This window comes from Danio rerio, chromosome 17 (assembly GCF_049306965.1).
Source record: "Danio rerio strain Tuebingen ecotype United States chromosome 17, GRCz12tu, whole genome shotgun sequence".
In the NCBI taxonomy this organism is placed as follows: domain Eukaryota; kingdom Metazoa; phylum Chordata; class Actinopteri; order Cypriniformes; family Danionidae; genus Danio; species Danio rerio.
The window spans coordinates 33526382-33548326 of record NC_133192.1 but is presented as its reverse complement, the minus strand read 5'-3'; the positions used below and the strand labels follow the sequence as shown (position 1 = coordinate 33548326).

Sequence of the window (21945 nt, the reverse complement as noted above, 5' to 3'; positions counted from 1 at the left end):
AGTGAACTGTCACTGGCATTGATGGTTTCATGGAGAAACTGTAGCATTCATATAACCTTCACATTCGTTATTACATGCTAAATGGTTATTTGGATCATTAAAGTTTCTTTGATAAATACATTGTTCATGTAAGAACTGATGGCATGGATTTTCTGATAAATGTCCGCACCAGGATGGAGTGACAAATATAGTTTATTATGTCTTTATGATTATTAATAAAGTTGAACGTTTAAGAGCATAGATCTAGGGTGCTCAACCCTGTTCCTGGAGATCTACCTTCCTGCAGATATCAGTTGCAACCCATGTCAGACACAGCTGCCTATAATTATCAAGTGTTGTTCAGGTCCTATTTAATTGGCTCATATGTTTTTGATCAGCTGAACTCTGTAGGAAGATAGATCTGCAGGAACAGGGTTGAGCACCCCTGGCCTAGATTATACGATGACCTTACTGTCATCCTAATTCAGAGTAAAACTGGAATAATATGTGTGCGTTGCTTTTTTTGTAAGCCAAATGATTTGTTTCCTCAGCATATACTCAGCCATGTCAGAGGTCATTGAAACCTCCTGAGTGGACCAGGACTCTTGAAGAATTGGAAACAACTGTTTCCTGAGTTATTTGTCATTTTAAGTGTTAAATCATGTAAAGTAAATTCCATTGTATGTAAGCTGCCAGTTTGGATGTAGATTATACTGGTTTTTAACCAGTTTTGATAAAGATGGCTGAGAGTACACTCAGCCTGGGTAAGAAAGAGAATGTACTTTAAGTGTGTCTGTGTTCTATTCGATTGTTCACAGGTCTGGGGTCATGTATGACGCAGTTAATGATGTTATGTGACAGTATAATTGTTGATGTTTTTAAGATTATAAGCAGAGTGGCCTAGGAACTCATTGCAAGTGTTGCAGCTGGCTTTTGCTGCTGATGAGACTTCAAACTATCTTCAGTAAACTTTCTTTAATTGAATCTCTGACTCTGGCTTTTCCTCATCTTCATTTTTGGGTTTAAACAGTAAAATATCCCTACATGAGAAACAAAAATTTGTTCTTCTATTACGCAACAAGAAAAAAAGAAAAATAATTTTATTTTAGGAATGTGTATGTTGGTTGGGTTGTGCTTAGAAATGTATGTAAAATATTACCCTTAATGTATCATTTAAGCACATTTTATAGCATGATGAAAATGCTTAAATGTTGCTGAAGTGTTTTAATGTGTATTAATAAGCATAACTGACTGATCCTTAATTGCATTGTCATGTATTGTGGATGCTTGGAAATACAAAACAAGTATACAAGGATCCAAAATGCCTTCAAACCACAGCAAATCGTGCTTTGCAAAATCTTATTGTCATCCAGACACTGACAATCTGTTGCTGTCTGGAAAGTCATTGACTCACTAATGAGTCAATTGTGATAATGATTAAAAAGTCAGTGGGGTCCAGTGTAGGTGTTGTTGATGTGTATTATCTACTATAATATTGTAATTGTCATTTTAACAATGTGCAAGCTGACATTATTGGGTAAAACAAATAGTTGAAAAGACTAACAAAAAGGCTTAAAAATCTCATGGTTAAATGATAAGTATCAAGTTGACAATACTAAATTGTCCATTTCAGTCAGGCAGGTTTTGCTGGAACCATGACAAGAGCTGTCCAAGAAAGTAAAAGGTGTGTGGTTTGTTTATTTAGTTGATAATATTTACTGTAAATAAAAAGTTGAAGTCAGAATTATTAGCCCCCTGTTTATTTTTTTTAACATTTTCTGTTTAATGGATAGAAAATTCTTTTCAACACATTTTTAATCATAATAGTTTTAATAACTCATTTCTAATAACTGATTTATTTTATCTTTGCCATGATGACAGTAATTCATATTTTACTAGATATTTTTCAATACACTTTTATACAGCTTAAAGTGACATTTAAAGACTTAACTAGGTCAATTAGGGTAACTAGGTTAGTATAATTAGGCAAGTTATTGTCTCGAAAAAACATGTATAGCTTAAAGGGGCTAATAATTTTAAAATGTTTTTTTTTTTTTTTTCAAAAATAAAGAAACTTTCTCCAGAAGAAAAAATATTATTAGACTTATTGTGACAATTTCCTTGCTCTGTTAAACACCATTTGGAAAATGTTTAAAAAAGAAAAATAAATTCAAAGGGGGGCTATTAATTCTGACACTTAAATATTTTTGTGAAGTCATTTTTAAACATTTATCTATTGCATCTAAAGCTTATTTATATTGCATACTACCATATATTTATATTTAATTATAACAAAAGAGTAATAATTATAATAATAGATGAAAATGCCTTTATAAAATAAAAAAGACAATCAAAATTGCCTCTTAATGGAAAAGCAGATTTGTGTCACCTGTAAACTAACTATTGCAGATCATTTAAAAAATATATAAAGTGTCAGTTACACATTTAGCAAAATATTGTCTGTTCATTGTTAACAAAAATCCCATCTTTGTCAATACTGCACATCCCAAATAATGACTCCATAGTCTTATTTAGAGCTGTTTTAGAGCTGAAATTGAATGTGTTTCATGACTGATGAATCTTCCTGGTTATTACTTTCCTGGATTTTACTGTGAAGATGTATTACAATCTGCATTTCACAAAGTACTACATAAATAAATACTGTACGCCCGGATTAAAACTCTAGTCCAATAATGACCCCAACATTTCTTTAGCATGTCTGATTTTCAATTTTAGAATGACATGAGTATAAATTAGGACAAATTATATTGTTTTATGAATTATCCATGCAAAATATTATTATCAAGATGCTCTACTAACTTTATAAATATATGACATTATATATAAATATGTCAAACATTACATATAAATTTAATGATATACTGAATCAGTCAAAAACCAAATCATAAATAGAGATAAGTTACATTCAAATAACCACCTGTCAATTACTTTTTCCGCAGGACTCTGGCATGAATAGGCAGTGTGATTTGTGTCGATATAATGGCGTTGACAAACTTGGGTGGTAAAAAAGGTGCACAACCAACAGGAGTAAGTACAAGCATGAAAGCGACAGATTAAAGCAGTGTACTGACGCTGTGACACGTTACCTGATAGATTCAAAAGACTAAAGAGTCGTTAGATAGAGACAAGATTCATTAAATATCACCTTTAACAACTAAGGTGAGAAACGATCCAGCAGTACATCCTTGATAAACTGTTTGACGTGCACTGCTCTCTTGGGTTTGTGCTCAAAGCACCCACTGACTGCTCGACCTCAGACACGCGTAAACGCTGCAGCGCATGACAGAATATGGGTTTGTGTGTGTGTGTGGTCATGTGTTATGCATTTTCAGAAAATGCTAAATGAAACGCCAGTGTGGGCGTGGATCGTTTTTGTTCTTAAATGCCATTTTAAAACTAGGACGTATTTGGGTAAACAGGGGCCTAAGTGTTTTTTTTGTTTTTTTTTTTGCTGCTGCTGCTGCTGCTACGGGGGCACAATGAAAGATTCCGATGTGGGCTCAGTATCATGATGTCTAACAGCCAACGGTGATGGACAATGGCATCGTCCATCGACCCAACCCTAGTGGGGAGTGTAAGTAAAGAAAATTTCCAATTACATTTACTATCCCTTGAATCTTCTATATAAAAGATGGTATATGTATTAGCTTGTTCCTACTAATATCAGTGAAACTATTCTAAACACCAGCTAAAAATCCAACACTTTTTTACACTTACACTTTTTTATCTAAAGGAAATGTGAGTAAGTCGTGTATAGGGTTGTGTATGGAAATAGATTAGTATCATAATTAATTTACAAAAAAACATGATACACTCCTCATGCTACTCTCACGCAGGTCACTCAAACCCTTTAGCCAGTTAAATGCGAGCTCCCTGTTCAACCAATCACAACCTATATATAAAAAATTACATATAAATTCAATGGGCTGCATGGTGTTGTGGTGGGTAGCACATATGCCTCACAGCAAGAAGGTCACTGGTTCAAGCCTCAGCTGGCTCAGTTGGCATTTCTGTGTGGAGTTTGCATATTCTCCCTGTGTTCGCATGGGTTTCCTCCGGGTGCTCCGGTTTCCCCCACAAGTCCAAAGACATGCAGTACTACTAGGCTAAATTGTTTGTAGTGTATGTGTGTTTAGGAGTGTGTATGGATGTTTCTCAGTAATGGTTGCAGTTAGAAGGGCATCTCCTGCGTAAAACATACAGTATGCTGTATAAGTTGGCGGTTTATTCCACTGTGCCCCAGATTAATAAAGGGAACAAGCCAAAAAGAAAATGACTGAATGAATGAATATAAATTCAAAAAATAGAATTAGAAATTTAGAATTAGTCATTAATAGATTGGAGTGGAGAGTGTATGTAAATAAAGACAATTTCTATTGTTACATGAACTACCCCTCGAATCTAATATAAACAAGATGGCCTATTTATTAGATTGTTCCTACTTAACTCAGTGAAACTATTCTAACCATCGGCTAAAAAATCCTACACCTTCTTTACAAAACATGGCTATGGATTTTACAACAGGGAATAAATTAGAGTTGTTATAGGTCACGGATGTTTGGTGGAAAAAAGGTGGACCCTTTTTATTTCAGTGAAAGCATGAATGTGTGGATCGAACTGCAACATTATGTATACATTTCAGTTCTTTTGAAATAAACATTGATCAGACTATAAGCGCGTGTGTGTTTGTGTGTGTGTGTGTTTTATCACTGTGAGCTGGCTCTTGGTTATTGCAGACATCAGCTCTGTCCTCTCCTGCTGGAGGTCTGCCCTGAAAGAGGAACACTGCTACGCTCCAGAATAACCTCTGAAAAACTGACACAGGCAGCAAAAGCACGTCTCGCATTACATACCGTGTAATAGAACGGCTAATGTTTCTTTCACAATGGTGTGGCATGTCGTTGAAATTCAGTGAATGCTATTAGGACATAACCCGTGTTTGCACATGCTAATGAGAATAATGCATGATAATGTCAGTCATAGTGGTTTCCGATGATACTCCCTTGACTTATATGAGCTGGAAGTTGCTCATGGACAATATATCTGTTGATCAGAAAAAGCAGAATGTAGAACTTTTTTTTTTTATCTAAATGTGAGGAAATGTGAGTGGTTCTTGTAGGATTGTGTATGCAGTTAGATTAGTATCAAGAATACTTCACAAAAAAACATGATACACATGCGTAACTATGGTTGGGTACTAAAACTTATGTAACCGGTATGCACCGAATCAGCATATAAATTTCAATGCCTAAATTTGGTGCAACTGATGCTGCGACAAGGATGTAAGAAGCATCAATGGGTAAATCAAAGGCACACATATGTACACATTGTCTCACACCATCTTTAAATCAGTTAATTTCTAAACAACTTTGAAGGATACGATGTTAGGCATCTGTTCTGGTTGTACAGTGCATCCGGTGAGTGATTCCCTTCGTATTTATCAACACGCATGCTTAAACTAAGCATTCTCTATTTTACAAGCAAGGATTGCCAGAGCATCGGGACGCAGATGCTTTACAAAAGTTGTATGTAAGGAGGGAAACATGTCAAACTCAACCTCCATTTGCAAGTCTCATTTAATTTATTTTGGCTAGAATAAAAGAAGTTTAAATTTTTTTAAATACCATACCAAGGACAAAATTATTAGCCCTTTTAATCTATATTTTGTTTTGATAGTCTACAAAACAAACCATTGTTATATAATAACTTGCCTAATTACCCTAACCTGCCTATTTAACTATGAACCTCGTTAATTCTTTAAATGTCACTTTAAAGCTGTAAGCTGTATAAAAGTGTCTTGAAAAACATAGAGTAAAATGTTATTTACTGTCATCATGGCAAAGATAAAATATATAATTTATTAGAAATGAGTTATTAAAACTATTATGATTAGAAATGTGTTGAAAAATCTTCTCTTAGTTAAATAGAAATTAGGGAAAAACTAAACAGGGGGCTAATAATTCAGGCGGACTAATAATTCTGACTTCAACTGTAGATTAAAATGCCCAATTTTACAGCAGAAAAAAAGTGTTTACAGCCTGGTACAAAGAAGGATTTTGGTTCATATAGCTAATATTACCCTTCATGACAACTGTGAGGGGATGAATTTTTTTATAACTCATGCGTTTCCTTTGTATTAGGTTATATTAAGTTTGAAATAATTAAGGGCGTGGCCACTTGTTTGACATCTAGGTCTCGCTGGTTGCCGTCACTTCACTTCAGCTGATTCCGGCTGATTAGCTGCTGAACTCAGTATATTCATAATATTGTGTGTTGTTTTATGTGGCTTTAGACAGTCAGTTGCCTTTTGGAATTATTTATTACAATTATCAGATGATATGGTATGTTGTGTGCACTTACTTGTGATCACAAACCATTCACATGGCCTCTATTTCCCAGGTGAGTTAAATTAAACACTTATACCAGATATATAAATGTATTTGTTTTACTTAGAATCATTTATCATTTATAGTTTTCTTTAGACCTGTAATGCACTCCAGAATCCGACAGATTGATTAGCTGTAGGCTCTAGAACAGTCATATGAAACGTTGTCACAGTGTTATACCTGGATTACAACAATAGTCTTGCATTTATTAACATAGACTATATCTGAAGTGTTTCGAAGTAATTTGCGTTTTTCTCCTGTAGAAAAATGTCATAAGAACAATGTTTAGTGGTTTAATGTAATACAACAGTGTTTTTAGAAGTCTAAACACTTTATTGATATAGTGTACAACCAAGCACATGTGGTCAGAACACAAACGAATCACAGGTAATGAAGTATTAAGCATTTCTCCCATAGAAAGCCTTTCTAAGCAGAATGCCAACATGCATCTTTAGCTCCACTCACGCTCCACCTCTTTGCCCTGATTTGGTATCCCCCAGTTGGTGCGATGACACGAAAACAAAATAGCAACGGTTGGCCAAGCGTACAGGTAACTTCTTTTGGGTTCTTAGTAAACCTATGGGTGACGTCACGGATACTACGTCCATATTTTTTACAGTCTATGGACAAATTTAATAAAACATTTGAGGGCGCATGGAATCAATGGACTGTCTTTGACAGCTTGTGACATCATCTTGCAGTTCCACTGAGAACATTTACATGGACACCAATACTCAGATTTTACCATTATTAGGACAATACTCTGATTAAGAGTCTACAGCGGAGGTTTTTTCATTCCATTTGCCATGCGGTATCAAATTCGATTATAACAACACTCTTTCACCAGTCTTTACTTCATGTTCTCATCCAGTACCTCAGTTTGTCACGGCGTATGAACAATATGTTGCTGAATGAAAGTGAAACTGCCGATCTGCAGTAAAGGTCGAAAAATAAAAAAATGAAAAACCCGAAATTACATGAAACTCCAGAGGAAACGTGGATAGCGCGGCGATACAATGATCCTTATCAATCTATGTGCAACAACATGTAAAACTGGATATAATAAATATTCAAAAAGCAACTCATGTAAACACCTTAATCATATTATTCAGATTAAGTCAAATAATAGATTACTGATGTCGATGTAAACGTAGTCACAAGCCCCAACCCTAGAAAAATGGTGTTTCCTGATTTTGATGACTGCCTTTTCACATGTTTGTAGTAAGCTAATGTAATGTTAACTGCATAGTGCAAATCTTGAATTTATGCTAACAAATGATCAAAAAAATATAATAATGCAATTCAATTCAAATATCTAAAATATGAATTAATGTATACTTTAAACTTTAATTATATTGTTCATTTAAGATGATAAAATATGTATTTTTTGTCAAATAAAGGATTTTTCTAGTCATACACCATAATTTCATGGCTCAAAAGTATCGGTTCAGGTACCGTTTGGCACCAGTACCATATTCAAAGTGTTTTAAAAGTACAGTCACACTACTCTCACACAGCTTACTCGTAATCTTTAGCCCTGGGGGGCTGGTGTCCGGTAGATTAGAACTCCAACTTGCCCCATATATCTCACTGTGGCAACTGTCATACATGATGCCTAGCTCATATTTTCTATTATCAAGGTAACAACAATAACCAAGAACAAATATACATATACATATACACACACACACACACACACACACACACACACACACACACACACACACACACACATATATATATATATATATATATATATATATATATATATATATATATATATATACACATACATATAATATAGGAAAAAAGCTAATTTTATATACGTGTATGTTGCATATATTCAAAACCTATATCAAAACCTATATTAAAACATATATGTTCATATTGGTTCTTTCCGTGTGGGACTATTCCACTACATCTGTTGACATAAATTGGAACTCGCAGGACCACAGTGCTAAATTAATAAACATAATGATAAATATAAACACAACACTGGATGTAAGAGCAATGTTTAAACTTACAGTATATTGTACATAAGTAACAGACTATGTGAGTATTTTAACCAAAACAGAAACTATAGTGTACACAATTTTTTGATACATTCACAAATAAACAATGTTTAACTTATTGAGTCCTTGTAAGACTGAGTTAAAGAAAACTGTGTTGTGCATATAGAGGGAAGAGTGTTTCAACAAGTAGTTAGGCCCACTCATCTGTGTGAAGCACACTCAGAAATGCACAATGTTTTCCTGGAGATAGTATGTAGAGATTTTATGAAAGTGTCTGGTGTATAGAGAGATAAAAGTCTGTGTTTTCTGCAGGAGGTTTGTCAAGCCCACTCACTTTACTTAAAATTGCATAATGTTTTGAGGTATTTATGGGTTGTGTTTTAGTGGGGAGGAGAGGGGAGGGGATCCTGATTTTGGGAGCTGGGACTGTAGATAATATATCAGAAGGAGATAAGGTGATTGGAATGTTGAGTTCTAACAGAAACTGTTAAGTAGTCTAGCCAATCATTCTTAAAAAACAATACTATCCTTTATGTAGCAAGAGCTGAAAGAGACTGTGGAAGAGATGGGTGGAGTCTTTAACAATACTGGTATCATTGCTGGAGCAACATGAAAGGAAAATATGCTGATTGGAGGGAAGATGCGCACTAACGATCTTCATTCATTCATTTTCTTGTCAGCTTAGTCCCTTTATTAATCCGGGGTCGCCACAGAGGAACGAACCGCCAACTTATCCAGCAGTTTTTACGCAGTGGATGCCCTTCCAGCCGCAACCCATCTCTGGGAAACACTAACGATCTTCTCAGTTGTATTTCTTTTAATCATTACCATGATTTTTTTTCTTTTAACATTACATAGTGTATACTGTTTAATCCAATTGCATTCATGCTTCCTACAAAAGTAATCAAACAATGTCATACGATCAACTGTTAATAAATATGCATTTCTTATCCAAAAACAAGTATTGCAGAATCATTAAAATTTTTACAATTTTTTCCCTCATGATCGTCCATTTAAAACTTTTTTCATATGCCTAGATGTTGCTAGGTAGTTGCTAAGGTGTTCAGAGTATTTTGGTGTGCCTAATAAGCATCACTGGCTGATCCTTAATTGCATTTTCATGTATTGTCAATGCTTGGAAATGAAGTAAGTGCAAAAGAATCTAAATGCCTTCAAACCAGCAGATCATGCCTTGCGAAATCCCATTGCCATCCAGACACTGACAATCTGTTGCCGTCTGGATAGACTGTGGTAGTCATTGACACACTAATGAGCCAGTCGTGGTAATGATTAAAAAGCAGTTCAGGCGGCTGGATCTCCATTTGGATACATCACCCAGTGACTCTGTCCTTGGAAAGCACTGCATTAATAAGCTGCTATCATTTAATATAATGGTGAAATGAACTCGGTGAGTGGAACAAAATGTGTTAAAGTATACTTGGGGAAGAAAATGATATATTGTTGCTAATTTAAGACATCAATAAATTTAGCAAAGCAACACAAAATCTTCATTTATTTTTTTCCTGAGATCTTGCAAATGTCTCCATAAAAATATTTAAATATGTTATGTGTACATTATATTTTACTTTTGTTAAATTTAATTAACGATTTGAGTTGGGATCTCAGTATGGCTCAAATAGTGTATTAAGGTGCCTTAAACTTTGTGCATTGTTGAAATTGACTACCATTTTGTTATGACATCCACTGAATTAAACTGCTGTAAAACTGCATCCATTCATTTTTTTTTTCAAATGTCTTTGTATAAATCTGTTAATCAGCCTTTTTCCGATACTAAATTGATTAGAAAGTTACAGGATTTTACCTCTTTAATTACCAAGTTCACAAATAATGTCATTGATTTGGTAAAAAAAAAAACACTCTACTTGTTGTATTTTCAAAGTAAAAAGTAGTTGTGGACTGGATTGTTTTACCTTTTATCACAGTCTTAGACATGTGAATGAATAGTAACAACATTGGCTTTGATGCATTGTTAGATTTTCATCTTTTCTCCCTAATTTACTCTTGGTGGCTGTTTTTCCCCATTGACTTCCATTATAACCACATTTTTTGGTGCATAAATACACAGTCTTTGTTTTTTTACTCCATTTATTTCTGAGAGCTGAGATGCATATTTTGATTTTCTCAGACACATCAATGTAGGTGCGCAAAGGTCACTTTCACACACTCAGACACACATACATACACTTTAATTTGCTGTTATACTCCATAGAAAATACAAAAACTAAGCTTTTTTTAAAGATTAATTATGCCTAGGCATGGGATGATAACCATTTTCAAGGTATACCACAGTTTGGAAAAGTCAAGGTTTTAAAACCGCCATAATGTTCTACTATACCATTCCTAGGGTAAGTGTAAAATTTTTTATTTATTTTCTTTTTTTTTTTTTTGTTTAATTTTTAGGACAACAGAATCTCCAGCAGAAAAGATATCCAAAGGTGCTGTTTTAAATTGCAAAGAAATCTGTTTTTGAATGAAGAAATCAGCAGTCAATGATTTATTTTCATTATTTAGCATGTTTACTGCTCCAAAATATGTTTTACCCAGACGTTTAAAAAGAATATATTTTAGAGCAGTAATCACTATACATGAAAGTGATATTTTTATCCAAGGTTATCATACCCTCAGAATCTTATACCAGCCCATGCCTAATGGTGCCAACTGATGATCAACTATAAAAATTACAAATTTGAATTCAAATTTTACCTCTACCCAACCAGGAAAACCACCAACAATCAAAAATGATTATATAGTTTTGAAATAAAAAATGTGATTATAATAGAAGTCAATGGGGCAAAGACACCAACAGTAAATTAGGGAGAAAAATAAATAAAAGTCAATCAAAAACAACCCATCAAAGGCATTTTTTCCACATGGCCAAGACATTGATAAAAGGTCAAACAAAACAAAAAAAAAACTTTTTGAAAAATTTAGCCCACAATTACTTTTTAGATTCAAAATGTGTTATTATGTGTGTGTGTGTTTTTTTTTTCACCAAATCAGTGACATCATTTATGAATTTGCCCATTAAAGAGTTAAAATCTTGTAAATTTTCTTAGCAAATTAGTAGCTTTGATTGAGAGTGAGGTTGATTAACAGAAAAAATATATATATCTGATGCATTTTTACAGCAGTTTAATTTAGTGGATCTTATCATCCCTAACATAATAAAAGGATAGGAAATTTGTGTATTGTTAGGCTTTATAAAAAAAAAATCTAAATATGTGTCAAAATAATATGTTACCAAAAACGATTCTGCCAGCTAAAACACAGAAAATGTTATGGCCAAATTAAAACACAAAATCACTTCAGAGTGGATAAAAACATTCCCAACAGTACAAAAGGGTTAACATTTGTAATTCCGTTCTCTTGGTCTTGACCAAAAAAGACCAAAAATTTGGAAAAAATTTTGTATGTTAGGTCCTGGTAAAGTTAACACTTTCATGTTTAACTCTTAACCTAAAGACTTCAAAAAGAAAGCTAAATTGTTTTATGATGTGATGCCTTTAGTCTGTTGCATTCATTTTCAGTCAAAGTGAACCAGAAGCAGACCAAGATCCATCTTTTCAGCAATCTATGCTTGTTTGCTGCACGCCAAGAGTCAGGCGGCAGTGTTTAAGCGTATTCAAATTAACCACACTAACAGACTAACTGCACCTTGTTTTAATTAGCCAAACTTGCCAAGTCTCAACACACAAATTGAAAGAAACATGTTTTTCAAATTTTGGCAACATATGTTATTTTTGTTTAAAGTGAAAGAACAAATTATGTTGAAACTAGGAATGTGTCTGGTTTCCCTTTATCAAAACAGAACATATCTCTCTGAGTAAATACTAAAGTATTCTTTTCAAGGTTTGTTATTAAAGAGGCATTACAGATACATCAATAGTATATTAGCTTCTGTTTATTAAACTTTCCTTTTAGACACTTCTTTTTTTAAGGTCATTTCTGGTTCAGTCACATATTTTAAGATCTTATTCAGTTCCTTATCCCCAATTTCATTGGTCGAACTCCAAGTGTGGGCCACTGTGGATAAGCTGATATTCCCTGTATTTAAAGGCAAATGTCTGAAAAATAAATAATGTTAAAGCTAGAAATATAGCTTGCTTCCCTCTATCAAAACAATTGCATAAACCTGTCAGAGTGCCAAAAATACCCTGAAATGGCCATGCTGAGGCACATTAACGTACTCTCAATAGACTGGCTATGAGACTCTATATTTGAATCAGTTTTAAGCATGTTTGGAGGAAGGAAATTTGTTCATTTCAGGATCTGAAGCTACAGGGAGTTAAATGTGTAGTATAAACCTGCTCCATTAAGATCACGCTTTTCTGGAATTAAACCAGATAAGACATTAAAAATCAAGATTTCCAAAAAAATTATTAATAAATCAAAATATAGAAGTATATTAATACAGTATATCTTTAATCCTCCTTGGGTTACAGGCATGCAAACAAGAAGTGTTTTTCCTTTTCATTTTTGAACTGTCACTACAAGCAGTATAGCAAAGAATGCTAAGGTCAAACAAATTTACGAATACACCGTCAAAATCTATGTTTAAATAAATAGCAATGCTATCATCCTTCAAATGTAATTTTAACCCCTTGTAATCTGGTTCCAAATAATCTTGGAAAGCATTTATTAATCATAGTTCAACATTAACTTTTGCATTAATGAAATCCAAAGTCATGATGTTAACATTTTTCACTTAAATAACATTAATTAACATTAACGAGGATAAATAAACAATGTAATAAATGTATTACATAGTTTGTTTGTGTTTTGATCATTATTGTAAAGTGTTACATAGTGCGGTGGTTCCCAACAGGGCGGGTCTCGGCACACAACAGGGCCTCAGTGAGCTCTGTGGGAGGTCACGTCATATTTACTTTTTTTGTGGTGCACAATTAGGAAAACAATCATGTTGTCTTAGTTAATTTTATCCCCTGGCTGACCAAAAACTGTTCAAATTTGTAATTCGTCCTCCACGAAAACCGAGTCTCACTTATTAGCCTTCAGCAGGTGAGGAAGCTCCAAACATTTCAGATCGCAATGCCAGCAATACTGGAAACACGAAACGCAGGAAATACCAAGATAGTTACCTGAACTACCTAATGTTTTATTCCATTTTCTAGAAGCAGAGTCCTTCACCCAGCCACAGTGCATTATCTGTGCCAAAGTTCTTGCTAACGAATGCATGAGGCCGTCCAAATTAACAAGACATTTGCAGACGACTCATCCCCAATACCGTGACAAGCCCAGAGCATTTTTTGAGCTCAAGACAAAAGAATTGACACACACCCAAAATAAGATGAGGGACGTCACAACTACTGACAAGAAAATGTAAAAAAAATATCGAACACAGTTGCTGAAAAAAAATAAATAAATCACCAAACCAAAGAAAGGGCATACAATTGCAGAAACTTGGATTTTGCCATGCGCAAGAGAGATTGTCAAGGAATTATTTGGAGAGGATGAATCAAAACAACTGGCCAAGATACCATTATCAATTAATATGGTCAAATGTTGCATCGCAACAATTTCAAAAGATGTGAGGTATCAGCTTTGTGCGCGACTTAAAGGATGAAATGCATCTTGCCCTGTTAAAGTATCTCTCCACATATAGACAAAATTATTGCTCACTGCCAGCAGCAATCCCCACACTGACTGAGGGCTAATCGAAACGCAATTGCAATTTGAAACGTTGCGATTAGTTATCGCAAGAGGCTGCAATATAAATGTACATGTGGATGTACAGTTGAAGTCAGAATTATTAGCCCCCTGAATTATTAGCCCTCCTGTTTATTTTTTCCCCAATTTCTGTTAAACAGAGAGCAGATTTTTTTTCAACACATTTCTAAACATAATAGTTTTAATAACTCATATCTAATAACTGATTTTTTTATCTTTGCCATAATGACAGTAAATAATATTTGACTAGATATTTTTCAAGACACTTCTATACAGCTTAAAGTGACATTTAAAGGCTTAACTAGGTTAATTAGGTTAACTAGGCAGGTTAGGGTAATTAGGCAAGTTATTGTATAATGATGGTTTGTTCTGTAGACTTTCGAAAAAAATATAGCTAAAGGGGCTAATAATTTTGACCTTAAAATGATGATTAAAACATTTAAAACTGCTTTTATTCTAGCCGAAATAAAACAAATAAGACTTTCTCCAGAAGAGTAAATATTATCAGACATACTGTAAAAAGGTCCTTGCTCTGTTTTACAACATTTGGTAAATATTTTAAAAAGAAGAAAAAAGTCAAAGGGGGGCTAATAATTCTGACTTCAACTGTTATATGTAAACAAGAACAACAAATAATATCTGATAATCTGATAATATCTCCAGGTTGGAGGAAAGTCTTTACCCCAGGTTGAGGAGTTCAAGTACCTTGGGGTTTTGTTCAGGAGTAAGGGAAGAATGGAACGTAAGATTGTCAGGTGGATTGGTGCAGTGGCAGCAGTAATGCTGTTGATATTTTGGTCCATTGTGGTAAAGAAGGAGCTGAGCCGTAAGGCAAAGCTTTCGATTTACCGGTCAATCTACGTTCTACTCTTACCTATGGTCATGAGCTTTAGGACAGGGCGCACCCTTATAGATAGGGTGAGGAGCTCTTTCACCCTGGAGGAGCTCGGAGTAAAGCCGCTGCTCCTCCACATCGAGAGAAGTCAGCTGAGGTGGCTCAGGCATCTGTTTCGGATGCCTCCTGGACGCCTACCTAGGGAGACCCTAAGGGAAGACCCAGGACACGCTGGAGGGACTATGTCGCTCAGCTAGCCTCTCAGCTGAAGAAAGTGTCTGGGGAGAGGGAAGTCTGGCGTTCTCTTCTAAGACTGCAGCCTCTGCGACCCAGCCCCTGAAAAGAGGTTGAAAATGAATGAATGAATGAATGAATATAAGGTGAAGTGCTTCAAAACCAGTCCACTATGCTTAAAAAAAAGCATTCTAGACTTTGTGCGAGGCATCACAGACATTGTATTGATTGTCGTAAACTATGCCACATTACACTAGAAGAAATGGCATGTGCGCAGGAAGTGCTGTCGCCTCACAGCAAGAAGGTCGCTGAGTCGCTGGTTCGAGCCTCGGCTCAGTTGGTGTTTCTGTGTGGAGTTTGCATGTTCTCACTGCATTCGCATGGGTTTCCTCCGGGTGGTCCTGTTTCCCCCACAGTCCAAAGACATGTCGTACAGGTGAATTGGGTAGGCTAAATTTTCTATAGTGTATGAGTGTGTGTGTGAATGTTTCCCAGAGGTGGGTTGCGGCTGGAAGGGCATCCGATGCGTAAAAACATGCTGGATAATTGGCAGTTCATTCCGCTGTAGTGACCCCAGATTAATAAAGGGACTAAGCCGACAAGAAAATGAATGAATGAATAAATTAATGAAATGGCATCACAACCTCTATTTGTCGTTTACGACTCCCCACGACACCCTGCGTCAAGGAAATCATACCAAAATCATGTCTGACCAGGGCCAGTTGAATAAGCACACTTTTGTTCTGCTCATTCAGAATTGCGCAACTAAACTATGCTCTCGAACAAACAGATGGCATCTGCTGCTTCAGAAGCATTAATAGACGAATTACAGTAATATCAAAGAAAACCAGCATTTTCGATGTGGGAATATTTTGGTTTCAAAGTCACAGACACGGAAAAAAACTGGTAATTTTTAAGAGCTGTCACAGAATTGTTGCCTAAGGCTTACAGATTCTTGAGCTGAAGCTTGAATTAAATTAAAACCAGCTTTAAGCTTTATATTAAATCGTAACTCAAATCGCATTATTTGTCAAAAAGAAAAATTGCAATTACATAATTTCCCAAATCGCACAGCCCTACACTGATTGATAAAGCATAACAAATAACATGCAAGTATTAAATTGTAATAGCCTATATTATATTTTCCCTTATACACCAGTGTGATAATGAATACTGATATTTTTGTTACTGAATTTCAAATAGGGCCAATTTGAAGGCCAAAGGCTTACATTATTCAGTTACAAATGGCCAACTGAGGGTTTGCTTTTATATTTTACATAAGGCTATTATTTGTGTATAAACATCTATATATATAAATAAACACACCATTGGTTTGAAAACAACATTTATTGTCATCCTTACTGCAAACTTATATGAGCAATAATATGATGAAATGTGGATGGAATATTTTCTAGGGGAAAAAGAGGTCTCGGGCAAAAAAACAAAAGGTTCTGAACCACTGACCTAGTGTACTGAGTATTCATGCGAACGCAGGGAGAACATGCAAACTCCACACAGAAACGCCAACTGAGCCGAGGATCGAACCAGCGACACAGCGACCTTCTTGCTGTGAGGTAAATGTGCTACTCACTACGCCAAAAAAAACTTGGAAAAAAAACTTGAACTGACTGGGAAAAATTTTCAACTCTGAAAACCTCCTTAACTGGATAATTTACAAGCACGGCATGACTCTATCAGCATTAAAAGCTGGCGTAACACCTGAAGTCTCTACCCCGGCGTTCCAGAGACATCCATGCCAGGGCTCCCGAGTGCTTGGCATTTTAAGCTCTGCCCACCCTGGCTGTCAGCAGCATGCAGACGCTTTGTTTGCACTAAAAGCGCTGCTCTCAGACAGAGAGGAACATCAAAACCTTGGCTCTGGCTGGTTTAACCTAGGGAGACCGGTTGGGCTTTCATATGCCCACACTGAGCCACTCATCGCTTCTTTGCTGAGCTGCTCTGATGACACCTAGAATGTGGGAGTGCAGGCGCTGAGGTCCAGCCTCTAATAATAGTCCCCACACTCATTGTGGAGCTACACATACACACACACAAAAAAAAAAACAGACGCACTTTCTCCGTCGGAAGATGAAAGAGCTGCCTGATGAGGCGCTGCTAATTGAGGCTGTTTGAGTATGGGTTCGTGCTCTGAAAACGCACCCGCTTCTCTCACTTCTGGCTCAGGATTAGAACAAAGTCCAGCTTTCTTTAGACAGTGAGTTTGGCTTAAGGGCCATTACCTGCCCAAAGCAATGCCTGGAGGACCTTAAGTGCTGAGACTGGTGGTTTTAGACCTGCTCTGAGTGGCCAATTTGACTCATTTCAAGGAATTTTTAAGGTGAGATATACCCAAATGCAACCAACTGACAAGATGTCTACCATACTAAACGGGGAATGATACGGTGGACATAAAGTGGCTATTATTTAGAACTAGACCATAATTGACCTCTTGCTGAGCAGTCTAAAAATGTTGCAGACCAATCCTTCCTTAGCAACTGTTGCCATCTTCAAGAACTTTTCTCCAGTGTCAGTTTGCAGTGGATCTCTGGGCTAGGATAGTTTCAAGGTGTATTTTCATTTGAAATTATCCAGAACTATGTGAAGTACCTAAAGAGCTAGAAAAGTCAGTTTAATATTACTAAAAGTCTGTTTATAAATGAGTCTCAGGGATTTTAAGAATGATCCAATTTGCACCCGTTTATTACGCACATTTCTTCTGCTCGAGCGAATGCAATTTTTTTGGTAGTCGTGCTGTTTCTCTATTCTAAGATCACATTTGCACCTTGCTTTTAAGAAAACCACAATTAAAAATTATTTTCAACCAGCCAAAGTGGCTAGTGGAGGTGTCTTTCTAACACCTCAAAGCTGAAATCTACCCGCATTTGACGGGTTGGCGGGTGTTAATGTACAGCCCTGTCTCTACATAGCAAATTATGATCTGACATCAGCTCTAAACAAAGAGTTGGGAGTTCTCGAGACTTACCTGAGCTCAAACTCCCCTCTCGTCCGGGTTCAAGGATCTTATGAGCTCAGAGCTCTCTTCCGGGACAGCATTCCAAACTTGCTTTAAAATCAATCATCAGCTGATATGAATTCTTGAACTCTTGAAGTACATTTTTAGTGTTGTATCAGTAAGTTTACTCTATTATTTTTCTTCAACCTGCAGTCATTACTTTCATCCAATGCTTTTTTCTCAATCATCCAGATACTATTGACTTTATACACTATTTTATTCTTGTCTATAGGAATTGACAAAGGGGAAAAATAAGTCCTGTGATTTCCAGCTAACCAAATCACACATAGAAAGTAACAACCTTGAGACATGGGCACTTTATAAATGCAGCAAAGTGTTTGGAAGCATTAAAATTATCAAAAAAGATGTCCGAATTCTTTACACACACTAACTCAGAGACTGTTAAGACACTGATGAGAAGATGAAGGATGTTTACTGTATATGATGACTAAAAAACATGGCCTAAAATGGTAACTAAAACCACTACAGAATGTTACGTTTACACATGTAATATAAACGCATCAGCAGTTCACATAATACTCAATACACGAGTCCTTTTAAAAGGGCTACTCTTTACTTATATTTTAATGTAATATTTACAACAGATGATTTTACTCTACTTTCACTACATTTTTGGGTAAGTAATGGCAGTTTTACTTGAGTATGATTTTTTTAGTCCTCTTTCCACCACTGAAAGTATATGCTGGATCAGTTAGCAGTTCATTCCACTGTGGTGACCCATGATGAATAAAAGGAACTAAGTCGAAGGAACTAATGAATATTAGTAAATAATCGTTGTGCGGCTAAATTTTCTAGTGGAAACATTCATAAAATAATTTTTCAAGGTTTTTTAATGAAAATAAAGATCACACACATCTTATATATACACACATCTATATATATTAGGGATGTGCCGAGCAGCCGGTATTTGTATTTGTATTTGTATTTGTTGAGGGGGGAAAAGTATTTGTATTTGTATTTGTATTCGATTAAAATTCAAAACAGCGTAAAAATATATTTTTTTTCTATTACACTTCTAATTTACATTATAGTGAAAGTATTGTTTAATTATACCCATTATATAAATTATAGACATGCAATATTGGTTGTTGTTTTTGAACATGTGACAAGAAATGTCATTGAAAAGAAAATAACATAGAAGCCATTATCTCATCCATGGTTAAACCAACAACTAATAAAATACCATTGTGAATATTATGAACCCCACCACCACCGTTCTTGTTGAAGGACACTGAATAGACAGAATAACAACAAATAATACTTCAAAAAAACTGTTCTTCTTCTGAAAGAACTTTTTTCCAATGGACAGAATTCCAAAAACTAAAATTAACTAAATAAATCTTAATAAAACCCTGCCTGGGAGATCTGGCAGAACAAAGGTATTCTATATAATACTAAAAGATACAGCCCTGCTATTGTCATCTGCCAGCCACAAAACAGACACAAAGTTTGTTTGTTTGTTTTTGTTTTTATGTTTGAAACTGACTTGCTGGGGCAGAATGTGGCTGTGTTGATGGTTTGGTGCTTGTGGAGGATTTAGCAGAACATAGCTGTGCTGATTGAGGGGATTGATGCTTGTGGGGGTTCACAGACAGTATCAGGAGAGGATGCTTTTAGTGCATGTGATAATACATTACATAGAATGTTGCGCGGTGGCACAGTGAGTAGCACTGTCGCCTCACAGCAAGAAGGTTGCTGGTTCAAGCCCTGACTGAGTTCTCCCCATGTTGGTGTGGGTTTCCTCCGGGTGCTCCGGTTTCCCCCACAGTCTAAACACATGCAATACAGGTGAATTGGGTAAGCTAAATTGTCCCTATTGTATGTGTGTGAAAGAGAGTGTATGGATGTTTGGGTAGCAGCTGGAAGGGCAGCCACTGCGTAAATCATATGCTGGATAAATTGGTGGTTCATTCCACTGTGGCAACCCCAGATTGATAAAGGGACTTAGCCGAAAAGAAATGAATGAGTATGCATAGAAGATGTTGACAGATGTTTAATATCTCTGCCTCTGCTGATTTCACTTTTGCACACATTATATCACTTTGTTTTATCTGCAGCTCCACTGACTGTAAAATTCTTCCACAAAGAACATTAAGTTTTTTGGGGGTTTTTTGACTGGTGGAGGACCAAGAAATGGCTCAGAAGCAGTCTCACTCTTTTTCTATTCAGGGGCCCAAATGTATTTAAAGGAGTTTCAAGTTAATAAAAAGTGACGGGAAGCTATGCTAAGGTTAACTAGCCTATAGCATATATCTTGCTATCTGCAAAAGACAGTAATGTAGACGTACCATGTAACTCCCATAAGTGTATACTATTCGACACAACTGCAAAAGCATCGTTTTAACCTTTATAAAAGAATGTTAACGTTACTCTGTCAACAGTCTATTGTCTAAATTACCGCGCTAACAGAGCTAAAGTTGCGTAAACAGAGAGCACCCGATTGCAAACTTTAAAAATGCAGCGTAATGGAAAATCCTGATCAAACTCCGCTACAAGTTTATAAACTGCATCTGGAACCCAATTAAGGTACAAAAATCTATTTAACAAAAATAGTGATGCAGTGAAGTGTTTTTTTCGCTCAGCCGAGCTTTCTCTGTCTGTTGCTGTGGAGAAGCTTGTGCCAGACACATTTTACCTCCGCCTCGCCCTCCGACTACTGACTGAGCGTGTCTCTCTCTCTCTCTCTCTCTCTCTCTCTCTCTCTCACTCACTCACTCACGCGGGCATGCACTGTGGTCTCATGAGGAAACGCTGCTTTTTGATATAATGTTTTTCTTGCTCCCGAATACAAATAATTTTTCAAGTATTTATTCGAAATAAGTATTCGTAAAAACACGCTATTCGTGCCTTTCCGAATAACGTATTCGGGTTCGGCTCCACCCATAATATATATATATATATATATATATATATATATAAATATATATATATATATATATATATATATATATATATATATATATATATATATATATTAGCGCTGTCAAAATTAGTGCATTAACGCATGCGATTAATTTTAAATAATTAACGTGTAAAAAAAATTTATGCAATTGACGCAGTTGCAGGATTTTTTTTTACTTAATGTTTTGGTGGACGTGTGTTCAACATGCAATAAATGTGGATAAGACCAAGGAAGCACTTTTTGAAGGCAAGTTCCAGTATAAAACAATTAATTGCATCACAGGTTATCCAGAGTTTCATGCAATTTCGAGTGTTTCATTTTTAACTTTCGACTTCTGTTGTAAGTTGATACCGCAAGGCGAACAGAAAGAAAATCCTCCGCAGGGTGGAGAGGGGTGTGCAATGTATTTAACAACCGGTTTGCGAGAGATTATCATTCATTTGCGGGCATCCGGCAGTCTCTGCATTTGCGGGATACTCCTAGTCTTAGCAACTGGATGAATGTAAAGGAGGATTAAGCAAAATTGTTTCTACTTTATATTTAATGTTCTCAACTCAAAGCAATAAAACTTTACAATAAGTGCAACTGTTTGTAATCAATAGTTTATTATTATAATTTTCCATTTTCCAAATCTGTAATGCCTGTATTTTGGCTTTTTTTTTGCAGTCAACTTAGAATCCAACATGGAAATATTTTTTTTTTATTGGCATTGAAATTGGCATTTTTATTGGTTTTGAAATTCAAATGTCATTAACATGCCTGTGTTTTAATTTCTGTAATAAATATGGCTGTCAAGCCAGGATCTTGATGGTTTATTGTGGGTATGTTGTTTA

At 35.7% G+C, this 21945-nt stretch overlaps 1 protein-coding gene across 6 annotated transcripts in view; it reads right to left on the bottom strand.

The window, feature by feature from the left end:
* insyn2ab (inhibitory synaptic factor 2Ab) overlaps positions 1 to 21945 on the bottom strand; it is a 206962-nt gene that overhangs the window by 52876 nt on the left and 132141 nt on the right. The window contains exon 3 of one of the 6 annotated variants that reach the window (XM_068214607.2): positions 12305 to 15278. The exons of the other annotated variants lie outside the window; for them this stretch is intronic. Coding sequence (XP_068070708.1) covers positions 15152 to 15278 — 127 coding nt within the window. The 3' untranslated portion in view covers positions 12305 to 15151. Of the gene's footprint in view, positions 1 to 12304; positions 15279 to 21945 lie in introns of those variants that run through there. 6 annotated transcript variants of the gene reach the window in all.